This window comes from Heliangelus exortis, chromosome 3, assembly GCF_036169615.1.
Source record: "Heliangelus exortis chromosome 3, bHelExo1.hap1, whole genome shotgun sequence".
Taxonomy (NCBI): domain Eukaryota; kingdom Metazoa; phylum Chordata; class Aves; order Apodiformes; family Trochilidae; genus Heliangelus; species Heliangelus exortis.
The window spans coordinates 60,473,946-60,487,098 of record NC_092424.1 but is presented as its reverse complement, the minus strand read 5'-3'; the positions used below and the strand labels follow the sequence as shown (position 1 = coordinate 60,487,098).

At 40.8% G+C, this 13,153-nt stretch overlaps 2 protein-coding genes across 11 annotated transcripts in view; one reads left to right on the top strand and one right to left on the bottom strand.

Moving 5' to 3' along the window:
* L3MBTL3 (L3MBTL histone methyl-lysine binding protein 3) overlaps positions 1–2,211 on the top strand; it is a 74,240-nt gene extending 72,029 nt beyond the window's left edge. For all 10 annotated transcript variants that reach the window (XM_071740956.1, XM_071740957.1, XM_071740959.1 and 7 more), the window contains one exon: positions 347–2,211. In XM_071740956.1, coding sequence (XP_071597057.1) covers positions 347–490 — 144 coding nt within the window. In that variant the 3' untranslated portion in view covers positions 491–2,211. The remainder of the gene's footprint in view (positions 1–346) is intronic.
* Positions 2,212–3,995: 1,784 nt separating this feature from the next.
* The window catches only part of SAMD3 (sterile alpha motif domain containing 3), a 35,876-nt gene continuing 26,718 nt past the window's right edge, over positions 3,996–13,153 (bottom strand). The window contains 7 exon segments of the mRNA XM_071742446.1: positions 3,996–4,137; positions 4,139–4,248; positions 4,250–4,279; positions 6,276–6,289; positions 7,257–7,420; positions 7,830–7,963; positions 7,965–8,042. Coding sequence (XP_071598547.1) covers positions 3,996–4,137; positions 4,139–4,248; positions 4,250–4,279; positions 6,276–6,289; positions 7,257–7,420; positions 7,830–7,963; positions 7,965–8,042 — 672 coding nt within the window.

Sequence of the window (13,153 nt, the reverse complement as noted above, 5' to 3'; positions counted from 1 at the left end):
GTGTTCCTGTGCTGCATTAGAGTTGAATTCTACTTTTACTCATTTTCCTTTTCAGTAGCTTTTACTTTATAGCATCAGTATCACAATAAGAACTGGCTAGCTAAAAATTAGCCAGACAGTTTTTTCAAGGGGGAAAGGTGATCATTATCCTGTTCTTTTGGACCAGGTGATCTGTCTAGAAGGTTGAAATCCAAGTTGTTCTGAAAGCATTTGAAAGTCTTTTTATTCAGCCATTCCTCTACGCTGCCTGAAATTGCTGGGAATTTTCTTTTCATGTTTTCTGAATCGTCTATACTGCTGCACTGTCAGATGTATTAATAGCTTTGTGGTTTTTTTTCTTTTAAAGCAAATTGATGGAGAAGCATTTCTGCTAATGACCCAATCAGACATCGTCAAAATAATGAGCATTAAACTGGGACCAGCCCTAAAAATCTTTAATTCCATCCTGATGTTCAAAGCTGCAGAGAAAAACTCACACAATGAACTTTGAAGATAATGGGGAATGTGTACAAGCCAGATTTCTCCACTGGAGCTCATGTTTTATTTAAAGCACAAAGACTTGCTAGAACTGTTGAGTAAGGACTCTCAGAAAGGAAAAAACGTACGTTCAGCACTGGTGGACTATTTATATTCTCCTAGAGCCAGTACACATCTGAATCCTTCTGGGAAGTGTTCAAGTTTTGAGAGAGCACTGTGTAACAACCGAGTCAGCTAGTCTTATGTACCAAACTAACAGTGCTAATTCTCCATGGATGGTTGGGATCTCTAACTTTCTCTGGATATCAAAAAAAACACCCCTTCATTTATTATTTATGCTGTATTATAGAAGGGAACGTTTTCTAAGAATTCTTGAATTCTACTTAATGTACCCATTTTACTTTTTGGAAGCTTTTACTTCATATTATCAAAATAACAACTGATTAGCCAAAAATTAGGCTACAGGTAGCCACATGAGACTGTTATGGCTAAAACATGTTTGTGCCATAGTTTAAAAATGAAACACTTAATGTTACATACGTGACACTTTATGCTACAGCATATAAATTTACAGATTATTAAAATGTCTGTTTGCTTGTAAAAAAACAAAACCTTGCCGGGGTTGAAATTATTATGCTTTTTTGATAACTGAATGTTTTTACTTTTGCACGATTTCAAAAATGTTATGTGAGTTTTCCCACCAGCATCTTTAATGTATTTTACCAAAAGATCAGTATACAGAAGGCTGCAACTGAAAAATAAAGTTTGACTTCATAGAAGGCTTTTTATTTATGCTGCACAATGGAGTCCCAGGCTTTTACATGGGATCCTGCTACAGTTGTCCAGCACATGAAGGAAAATATATGTATTTTTCAGGAAAGAATATTGGCAAAAAAAGAAAACATATTCATTCATGTCTGCCCACGCTAGTCTCCAGTATAGTTACCATATCAGTGCAGAACAACAGTGTGCTAAAGCTAGGACTGCTACTCTGGCTTCATATTCAACTTAGATTTGTTTTCCCAGTGGTGGGGGAAATATTTCACCCTGCACTTCCTAGCTGAAAAGTCTGATTAATAAATGAGTAAAGTATATGGGGAAAGACCAAGCACAGAGGGAAAGGATGCTTAAACACGTGTGGTGCATTGGCACATCTTAGGTGTAAAAAGCAGATACCACCAGCAGGTACTTAGGTAAGGCAATTTTTTTGAGGATTACTATAATGATTTGTCAGGGAAGGTTGTTGCACTTGGTATATATACACAAGATGTAAACCAGATGCACTTTAAATGGGAGAAAGCCTAGCTACCTGTATAATGAGGATTGTTAACATAATGTTATCTTTTCAAGAAGAGAAAGGAGAGTTGGATTGAGATTTTTGGCAGCCCTCTTAGTGCTGCAGTGGGCAGTTGTTCAGCCTTTAGAGCTCAGAACAAGCAGAGCATTTCTGTTGCACAGAGCTAGGAAAATTTTGCATCTTCCCACAGATTTTGTTGGACTGTTCTTTGGCTGGATTTCCTTAAGATTTCAAGCACTCTGCCCCTTGGAGATCATGAAGGTTATTGGTACCTGCCATAATACAAGGTGAAACAGGGTCAGTATCAAGTAAGTTGCATTGCTCTGCTAATTTCCTTCCACAGCATTGCATAAATAATATTTTTACATTTTGTTCAATATTTGTACATTTAAATTGCACTCGTACTGTACTACAATACAAATAAAACCTGAACTGGAGCAGTCTGTTATAATTTGTGTGTGTCCAGGATTCTGAGATGAACCTGCCTGCTTCTGAGAGTAGTGTGCAGTAATTCCTCACTACAGCATCATGTGGCCATGAGTTTAAAAGAGCAACTTGGCTACTGCTCTGTCCACTCCCTAAACACTTAATTCTAAGGCTCATGGGCCACTTGCTGTCACAGTCAGAATCCCCTTATGGACCCGGATTTTGTCACTGGCAGCAGTGGGAGTTGCCCATGCAGATAAGTAAAATCCCAGATTCTTCTGTTTTCTTTCCTTCTGCCCTTTCATGTAGTTTATTTTCCTTTACCCTCTGTCCCTCCCTCATGTGCAAGCTCTGTAGCTGGCAGTGAGAACCAATGAAGACCCATGTGAAGAGGTATCAGGGTGTAGCCACCTCTGTTACAAAAGCTTCATCCAAGAAATGCAGTCAGAAAATAAAAACACTCGGGAGACCTACTGAGTCAACTTGTAACAGCAGTTGAATTGGTTTGTATGTTGTATTGGAGGGAGCCCAGCTGTCACACAGGTAAAGTTGTTCCCTGATTTCTGTGGAAGCCATAGCATAGAAAAATCCTAGTACGAAAAATCCTAAGACTTTGGCAAGAAAGTCTGACCATTAAATGAAGCAATCTCCTACTGCAGGGTCTCCCATTGTAATCTCTGCACTGGAGTCACCCCTGCACAGCCACACTTGAACAAAACTTCTGTGGTTTTCTAAGCTGTGTGTTTTGAGTGTTTAAAGAACTGCTGTGGCTGCAAATAGCTCTTTGCCTACACAGGCAGTTTTAGAACTGGTGGGAGATTGATCTTGTCAGTAGAATGCAGTATTAAAAAAATAATAATAATAATTTTTCATTAAGGACTGGGTCATGTTTGCTGGCTGCTGTTATTGTACATCACTAAGCATTTGTTCAAAGCCAGGCACTGTCAGGCAGTAACTACTGGGATTTCCAGACATGCAGGAGTGAAGAGGAGCATGTTAGGCAGCAGAGGAGGTTGTGGAAAAAGAAAGGAGAGGGCCTCCACTTTGTATGGGCACAGAAGAAAGTCACCATGTGGATATGGCCAATTTGTTCTGCATAACAAATTCAGAAAGAAAATTATGCATTCTCACCCTGGTGCCAAAGCTATGGCTACAGACACTCATGGCAGTATCCCAGATAAGTCATTCTTGCTACTTGGATACTTGCTATTTTGCTCATCTCAAACATCCTGTTTAGCAAACTCAGGATTAATGTTAAAAAAAAAATGTTTATGCATGAAGAAAATAGTGAAATCTCATCATCCTGCAAATTATAGGTCAGGCCCACCATTTTGAAACAAAAATTATTGCAGTAGACTTGCAGCGATCATCATATAATTAAATGGTGGTAGCAAGTAAATCTTTAATTTCTGCCACTTCAAAACATCACATGTATTTGCATCTGAAGTAGTGAAGTGCTCACATCGACTCACGAGTATGTTTTTTAAATTAGGACAGTTAAAATACTATCTTTTTAAATGTTTCATATGGAAAAATAATGCATGACACGTGCAGTAATCCAGAAAATTTTATTATGCCTCTAGACTGCTCTAGAATTTCCATTTAAAATAATGAAAAAGCTCACATTTAATTTTATCTTTTTTAAAAGCCAGTATTACAGGCATTATTAAACATAACAGAGTTACAAATATACATACACTTTCAACAGAAGGAATGGTGCTGGTTTATCTTAACAACAAAGGGAGTTATTTTGACAAAATATCAAATGCTCCTGAGAGGAGTGCCCTGTCCATCCTCAGATACTGGGATACTTGGGTACTTCCAGCCCTCCCTTTAGCAGGGTGGGGCAGGATGCTGGCCTCCTCACCTCAAAGACCTGTGACTCCAGGAAATTCAGAGTCCTGTGGGTTCCCTTCTGACACGAGAGATCTAACACAAAGTGAAGCCACCAGCCTGGCCAGGGCTGTGGTGCAGTCATCAAGCTGAGCTAGCACTTCTCTTTCCACATACAGCACAAACTCACATGAATTCACATTGAAGGGCTTTTTTTACCCACAAAACTGGCATCAGTACCTTCACCTAAGTTTAAAAAAGGCTATTTCAAACTACAGGCCCGTCAACCCGACCTCAGTGCCTGGCAGGGTTATGGAACAGATCATCCTCAGTGCAATCACACAGCACCTGCAGGATGGGCAAGGGATCAGACCCAGCCAGCACGGGTTTAGGAAGGGCAGGTCCTGTCTGACCAACCTGATCTCCTTTTATGATCAGGTGAACTGCCTGGTGGATGAGGGGAAGGCTGTGGATGTGGTCTACCTGGACTTCAGCAAAGCCTTCGACACCGTCTCCCACAGCATTCTCCTGAAAAAGCTGTCAGCCCGCAGCTTGGACAGGGGCACCCTGCGCTGGGTTAGGAACTGGCTGGAGGGCCGGGCCCAGAGAGTGGTGCTGAGCGGTGCTGCATCCAGTTGGCGGCCGCTCACCAGTGGTGTCCCCCAGGGATCAGTGTTGGGCCCAGTTCTGTTTAATATCTTTATTGATGATTTAGATGTGGGGATTGAGTCCATCATCAGCAAGTTTGCAGATGACACTAAGCTGGGGGGAAGTGTGGATCAGCTGGAAGGCAGGAGGGCTCTGCAGAGGGACCTGAACAGCCTGGAGAGTTGGGCTGATTCCAACGGGATGAGGTTCAAGAAGGCCAAGTGCCGGGTCCTGCACTTTGGCCACAACAACCCCATGGGGAGCTCCAGGCTGGGCACAGAGTGGCTGAGAGCAGCCAGGCAGAAAGGGACCTGGGAGTCTGGATTGACAGGAAGCTGAACATGAGCCAACAGTGTGCCCAGGTAGCCAAGAAGGCCAATGGCATCCTGGCCTGTATCAGGAACAGCATGGCCAGCAGATCCAAGGAAGTGATTCTGCCCCTGTACTCAGCCCTGGTGAGGCCTCACCTCGAGTACTGTGTCCAGTTCTGGGCCCCACAGTTCAGGAAGGAGATTGAGGTGCTGGAGCAGGTCCAAAGGAGGGCAACCAGGCTGGTGAAGGGACTCCAGCACAGATCCCATGAGGAGAGGCTGAGGGAGCTGGGGCTGTTCAGCCGGGAGAAGAGGAGGCTCAGGGGAGACCTCATCACTCTCTACAACTCCCTGAAAGGAGGGGGTAGCCAGGGGGGGGTCGGTCTCTTCTCCCAGGCAATTCTCAGCAAGACAAGAGGGCACGGTCTCAAGTTGTGAGAGAGTTGGACATTAGAAAGAATTTCTTTACAGAGAGGGTGGTCAGACATTGGAATGGGCTGCCCAGGGAAGTGGTGGATTCTCCATCCCTGGAGATATTTAAAAAGAGTCTGGTTGTGGCACTCAGTGCCATGGGGTGGTTACCACAGCGGTAGTGGATCAAGGGTTGGACTTGATGATCTTTTGAGGTCCATTCTAACCCTTAACTTTCTCTGATTTTCTGTGATAGCCTCTGTAGTGAAATGAGGCAACCAGGTGCCACTGCCTCAGAAATGTCGACTGCAGCCAGTTAAATAAATAGTTAACAGCTCTGCAGTGGAACTGTTGTTCATCCCTTTTTTAAGAGTAGTTTGTACCATAGTGAAGGTTTTTAGGTGCCCCAAGTGCTGACAGTGGGCAGTAGTATTCAAATAATTCATGACACTCTGCTACTCAGTATTAGAGTTAAATTTCTCTCAAAATAAATAAGCTTTTGGCTTGTGTCTAGTAGAGTTTGACAACTGAGTAACCCTGCCTTAAACTCCTCTCTCCCCAGTAAATTAGATGACTTTTGGGAGCTCTGTTGCCACAGGACTCCACTTTGAAGGCTGCAGCACCTGCAGGGATATGGTACCCACTGTGCATCTAGTTCAGCTGTTAATGACTAACATTTCTTTTGCAGGTCAGACTTCTGGTGGTGTGTGTTTTACTGACTATGTCTTGTCAGGTAGTTATTATCTAGGTGCCAGGTACAGCTGTTTGTAAGAAAAAATGGGAAAGTAGAGGCCTTGAGACTTCACTAAGGTATAAGTTAATATCTTTGTAGGCACATTGTAGAAGAAAAAAGTCAATTACTTGCAACATACATAGCTGTCTAAGGCTAAAGGTATGAGTAGAAAGTCCATAAATACTTCCTGGGTCTGGCTGTTCTTTGATACTTTTTAATCTGTCACAAGCTACTGACTACTTGTGTTTTTTAAGCTCAAAGGAAGAAAAGTATTTCAATCTACCCTACTTACTTCTTTAGGAAACAACCCAGTAATAAAAAGAGCACAATTGCTATAGGAAATACACAAATTCATACTGTTCCCTGTGATTTGGCATCCCAGGATCATGTGTATGTGCTAGAAAGCAACAGTAAAAGGAGCACTTCTCACAGATTTAAGCTCACACACAGGTGCAGCTTGGGAAGAATGGAGTTTGAGAGTAACTTCTTCAGTGTTTTGTGTCTGTAGAACATGCTCTGAGACTTTTCAGACTGAGAGGAGTTGAGTGACAGCTCCCTGGCAGCCAGCAAGCCAAACATCAAGGTAGTTGCACCTCTTTGCATGAGTGTGGTACCTGCTCATCAGGGGTATCAGTGTCCCTGCAATGTGTCCCTGCAGAGGCAGGTGCTAAAACACAGGTAACTACTTCCCTTATTTCACTGGGATGAAGGCATCAGCCACAGAACCAGTACATCTCTTTTCAAAGGAAATCATCTCTTTTTATGGGACTGTTTCTAAACCAGAAAATTCATTTCTGCATATAAATTTAGAAAATAATGAGCACTCTTTTACATACCTAGAAACACAAAATTCTGGTCATCTTATTTTAAGGCAGTTACTAACTTCGTTAAACCTTCAATCTTTTATTCAATAGAAAAAAGTTTCAGTGCCTGACTGACTTAATTTTCCCAGTAATTTCTTAGCTTTTATTCTTAGTGCTTCCCCATCACTATATATTTTTTGAGAAACTGTGACATTTTAAAACATTTTTGCAGCAAAATTAGAGCTAGTTTAGTTAATAAGTAGGAATAATTAGCTACCAAAAAACTGATATTCAGAGCTCAAAAGATTTGTGCTGACATTTCAGAATGTCTTCCTCTGTGTGCCGCTTCAGCTTTTCTTGCAGCATGATGTTAATTGGATTATTCTTCAGCAGATAGAAAGATATTATGTTATCTGAATAGATCTCCAAAATCTCAACTGTTTTCTTATAAATGTCCATCTGTGTGAGAAGCTAGAACTCCCTGAAAAGCTAAAAGAAAAAGAAGAAATCAGTATTATTGTGATCCTCAAAACCAAAACTGTACACATCAGGTACATGCTTTGGCGACAGGGTAAGACTATCATAGTAAAATAAAATTATAAACTAAAGGGGATGGTTCCATTTCTCTTCAAATCAGAGAATAAACTACATCAAGTAATGCCAAAATACTTCACATAAGCCACGAGTATTGTGTGTGGCAGGTTTAACATAGGACTGGTGAATCTTTTGATGTGGAGTTAGTAGCAAAAATATGTATTAGATTAAATTAGATTAAATTAGAACAGTGTTGATGACTACATCTAGTGATGACTGGAAACATCTAGTAAAATACATGCCTATGGTTTTATCACATCTGTAACATGGAATTCAATGTCATTATTTTAAAAAGCTCTATTATCTGATGAGGGCATCTTAAGAAAGGAAATAGTCTAAGAATATCTTTTAAAGGTGCCTTATCCCTGATCATCTTTTTCCATATTTCTATTGTCACATTCATTGTGTTATCTACCTCTTTCCAGTTCCTCTTGAGTTTTCATATATTTTTGCTTAATCCACTTAATGTGTACATCCATTGCACTTCCTTCAAGATGAACAAGTTCTTCCTATGAAGAAATGTACAGAACCATAACAAATCAGTTATCCTTTTTGATATCTGGTGTGGTTTGTGTGATTTTAGTGTAGTCAAGCTCAGCAGAAGGGAGCTGTAGTGTGTTTTCAGTATGAGCTCTGCAAACTCATCCTCATACTCTAATAGTTATATTAAGATCTGTTTTCATATTATACTACAGTTATCAGCCAAGTCTCTCAAGTTGCAATTGCATATTTGTGGATATTAATGAAATTCCTGGGTCTGGTTTTCCTAATTGTGGCTTATTGGAAATTAGTGGGCAGTTCTAATGAGAACTTGGTGTTTACCAATATTAGCTCTGTAGTGCCAAGAGAAGTAGTCTTTTCTTCTTATACAGATCCTAAAAGCAAGACAACTGGCTTTCATATTTATGCAACTGACGTTATTTACCCCCAAGGACACCAGCTGAACCAAGAAAACTCTTAATTAGCATTATTTGAGTGGTTTCACTGTTAGTATTTTCAGTAAGTTATTTTGTACTTGAAGATATAATTAACAGTCTTCCTCAAAATTACTATTATTGTCCCTGCTGTAATTCCAAACCCTGTAATTACTAAGAGAAGTCACTATCCAAAGCAGTACATCCATGGCAGTAGCCTGGGGCTGTTTAATTTATACCAGAGGATGCAGTGAATTTGTCTATTGAAACAAACCTTAGATGCATTATGAGATGCAGTACAGCAATACTGAAGCATTAGTACTACAGTTTCCACTCTCAGGCTGCATTTACACTGGCTTTTCCCATGAGTGTTGCCACCGATGCCACTGTCACCTGTGTCAGCGGTGGCCTGTGGCTCAATGCCAGGGGAAGTTGAGACAACTTCTGTTTTCCAGAACATCCTGACATAGAGCTGTGGAACATGCAACATCCAAAATTGCTTCGCAGTGTTCTGCATGTGCAATGAAACTTTTCAGCATAATTAACGTCCTGTCCTAAATTGTGCATGTTGTATTCCAAGAATGGTTGCACAAGGTATGCAATTATCTCTCCCCTGGTGTATATCCATGGATTTCAACAGCCATTGGAATTTCAGAAGAAAATCAACCCTGCCTGCAGGACAGTTGCCTACCATGACCTCTGCAAGTACTCCTCTGGCCCTTGCTGCAGTGCTCTAGCAGCACAGTCTGCACTCTTACTAATTGAGTAAGTAAATAATAAATTTAATCTAAATTTTTGCATTATGACAGTAATGTTTGTTGTGACCACCTTGAGCAGGCATTCCTGTCCCCTTCCTCACTGCACAGGAAGACAGGTGATGGGGCAGATGAGGTCCCCCACAAGGGGTCCAAAAGCCTTCTCTACCTGGCTGTGAGGGGTCCTGCGAATAAGTACAATGTAAGAGCAACTCTCTGACTCCAAACATCTCTGTTGCTACAGCTTTCTCCAGTGAGTTTGCTTTCAACCCTCCTGCTTGTAGAACAGGAGCTTCTTCAGCCACCTGATATGGAGCACAGTGGGTCATTTCCAGAGGGGTTTTCACCAGCAGTGCCTTACTTGCAGAGGCAGAAAAGCAAAACAAACTCAGCCTAGTGCACTGTAACCACAGACAAACTGATTGGGTTGCTTAGAAACAAACAGCAAGGAGAAAAGTTTTGACCTTTAGTCCACCTTATTATCTCCATCCCCCTTGTCAAGCAAATACTGCTTGAGTTGATGGAGTTTCCATGTAGTCAGCTCTGTCCTTGAGAACTGTGGAAGTCTAATGACATTATTAATAAGTTAATGGAGACCCTTTGACATTTTTTGTAAGCATCAGTGGTGAGCTACCAATAGAAATACATATAGCAGTGCTGTAAGGAAGAATTGCTGTCATACTTGCTTATTAGGAAAAAGAAGCATGATGGAAATCCAGACTTCTGGGAAGCCAGACACTGTGTAAGTCATTCATTACCTATGAGTAACACACGCAAGAGTCAAGTCTTAGAATTGGTTTTCTTGCATCATGATCTGTAAGCTCTTCACATTTATAAGCTGCACTTCTAGGCTGAAGAAGGGTACCAGTAGCTCTTTAGCAAGCTTGTTTAAACCAGTAGTGGACGTAATGGCTTTCCATACCCTGCCACAGAACACATCTTGAAACTTTAGCCTTAGGAGTCCCTGGTGTTTCAGAGTTTCCTTCTGATTTCTAAAGTGCAGTGGGAGCATAACAAATAAAATACCTTGAGGATGGGCAATGATGTAAACCACTCAGGCTGTTGTAAAACTACACTGCTTGCAATGGAAGAGCAAGCAAAGACTGAGTTCTAGGGTTGGCACTAGCAAACAAAGTAGCTATGATTCTGGGGACTCCTTGTCTATACACAGTGGCAGGTTTGTGCTCTTCTTATCATATAATTTCACTTTTTCTCTGGACAGTTTCATTCCTACTAAGGAGAGCAATATATAGTGTTGTGTAAATGCTGGTTAGCTAATACTTGGGAAGATAGATTACCTGCATCATTGCATATTTTTAATTACAACTGATTTCATGCAAGAGGTGCACATTTATCCATCAAGAACAGAATAGGACAATAGAACCTCACCCATACAGTACGTCAGATGGCAGTGACAGTCTTTGGCAGAAGCAGCATGGAATTAAGAGAATAGTGAATTTACATGTTTGTGGATGAGTAATTGTTTCCAGCCAACCTAGCTGAAAATCTAAAGGGCAAAAGCATTCTGATTTATGTTGTTCATTATTTCTATGCATAGCTTCATTCAAATAAAATGCGAAGGTTTCCAACAGAGCAGGAAAGTTGGTGGCACTTGAGCTGGACACAAATTATTTCTGACCCCATGATTTATTAGATTATAGCATCAAAAGAAATTTTTGCTTGTATGAAAAAATTACAAAATACCATGCTTGTAGCAGAATGTGTTCTCTGTGCAACCTACTTTATAACTCGGTTTCCATTTCTTTCTTCCTATTTTGCAAATAATTGTGGGGTTTTTTTTCTAGTAAGTGCAATAAATAAATATAAATTCAATCACATCTAAGTGAAGGATTCATTTGGAATGTTTTAATGTTCTCCCTTTTGTTTTTAGATTGTGAACAGGTTGATTCTTAAGGCAAGTAGAATGGAGTTAACTGAGAGATGGCTTTTTTTGGGTTACTGCAGTGGGAGATCATTTTGCAATGTATTTTAAATTTTAGTGGAAATTAGTTCAAGTGTGATTTAAAATACTGTGTAGTTAACTTTAACATTGGTGTTGAGAACAGGAAGAATCTGGGTTTGGAAAGTAAGTTACTCAACTGGTCTTTCAGGTTATCACATGCTAATTTAGATCCTCTCCACTTCAACATCAAAGCAAACCATCATTAATGACAGCACAGCAATATTCCAGTAAAATTGTGACAATAAACTTAAAATTATTTCAATACTCTGCAGAAAAGTAATCCTATACAGACTGAAGCCCTGTCTTGATGTCTATAGAAAAGAAGCCAAAGGAAACAGGTCAGTATGTGGGCAGGAGAGAATTTAAAAATAGCCTTTTTAAATGAGGAAACCTTTATTCCTGAGGTCATCCAAACTCATCTCATCAGGTTTTAAATTGAGTGACCAGTAACAGTAACATCCACTTCCCTTGCAGTGAAAAAGAGAATGTTAATTGGTGATCTATCATTATTTTTATATAGGGCTTTATCTTATTTGGCAATGTACATACTTTATAAAGTAAAGAATTTCTTTTTAAATAATTAAAGCTTGATGGAAAAACTTCTTTCTGGAACAAATGAAACTTGACTTCAATGCCTGTAAAAAAGCCCAGATGCCTTTTTGTCACAAGATCCTGAGAAATACTGCAGAAAAGAGAAGCCAAAAGGATGCAGAAAAGAAGTTAACAACATAAGCAGAGGACATCCAGCACTTGTATGTCAGCATAACCTAGACCTTCCCAGAGGGATGGTGCTGCCAAGGCTCTCAGCTCTTCTGCTCGGTTCACAGGCAAAGGGTGACAGCAGGAGGGGGCCCATCCCCATCCCTGAATGCCCGTGCCCACATCCTTAACTTCTTGGTGTCTCAGAAACCTGTGAGACACCGCTAGAGTGGCCACGAGATGTAAAAGCCACACAGATTGTAGGGCTCTTTTCTCACACTCCAGATACCTTTTGACAGTGACCTCCAGTTCATATTCACAGTTCTGCTTAGAACCATGTACAAGGATTGTACTGAAATGCTCACATCAAAGGAAGAAAACATACATACATAAAGCAGCTGGACTCCAAATCCCCATGTGTCCCTTTTCCTGCAGCAAGAGGATAGTTTGTAATTTGGTAAGAGACAGGCTTTTAAATCAAAGCCACATTCCTTAAAGGACTTGATTTTTCCCAAGATACAGTTAGAGATTATATTACTATAATCTTGTAAAAAGCATCAGGTACCAGGGCACTTTTATTAAGTCAGTGCCCCAGCTAAGCAAGTGAAGCTGCTACATCTTTTTGTTGGGGAAGAAGGGAGCAATTCTTACGCATGATGTGTATCACCCAGGTCTGAGCTTTTGAGTTACTGTTGAAAGCCAACATCATAAATCCTAAAAGTCATTAGTGTCAACACCAAAGGGATATGACTGCCAAATCTCAGAGCAATGAAAGCTCCTCTAGTGAGGACACCAGGCACCTCTTGCTCTTTACAAGGGTTTACACCAGCTCCTGAATGGTAAAGGTAGCTTGGTTATTGCTGATGACAAAGGTCAAGATCTCTTTTGAAGAATGGCAACACAGTTTGAGAGAGTGAATTCAAACAGGACCAGCAGAGATAAAGGGATGGATATGGGGACAATGCATGGTCCCCTGCTGGTCTGTTCATTGCCAACCATGGATTCAGGTCCCTCACCTGGGATGCTCTGGGAATATTCCTTTAAGGGAATTCCTTTTAATGGAGACTATTCTGCTTGTTGGAAAGGGTAAAAACCATGTGATGGTAATGAGAACCATCTTCTGGACCAGCAGTGTCACACAGAAGGGTTCAGTGGTGTCAGCACTGAAAGGGAGCTCATTTTGCACCATACTTTGGGGCTGGGTTGCTGATGAGTAGTAGTGTTGGTACAGCTGTTGCATTGCCTTTCATTGTTGCTGCTTTCAGTACCTTGTCAGCTCCTAGCAGCAG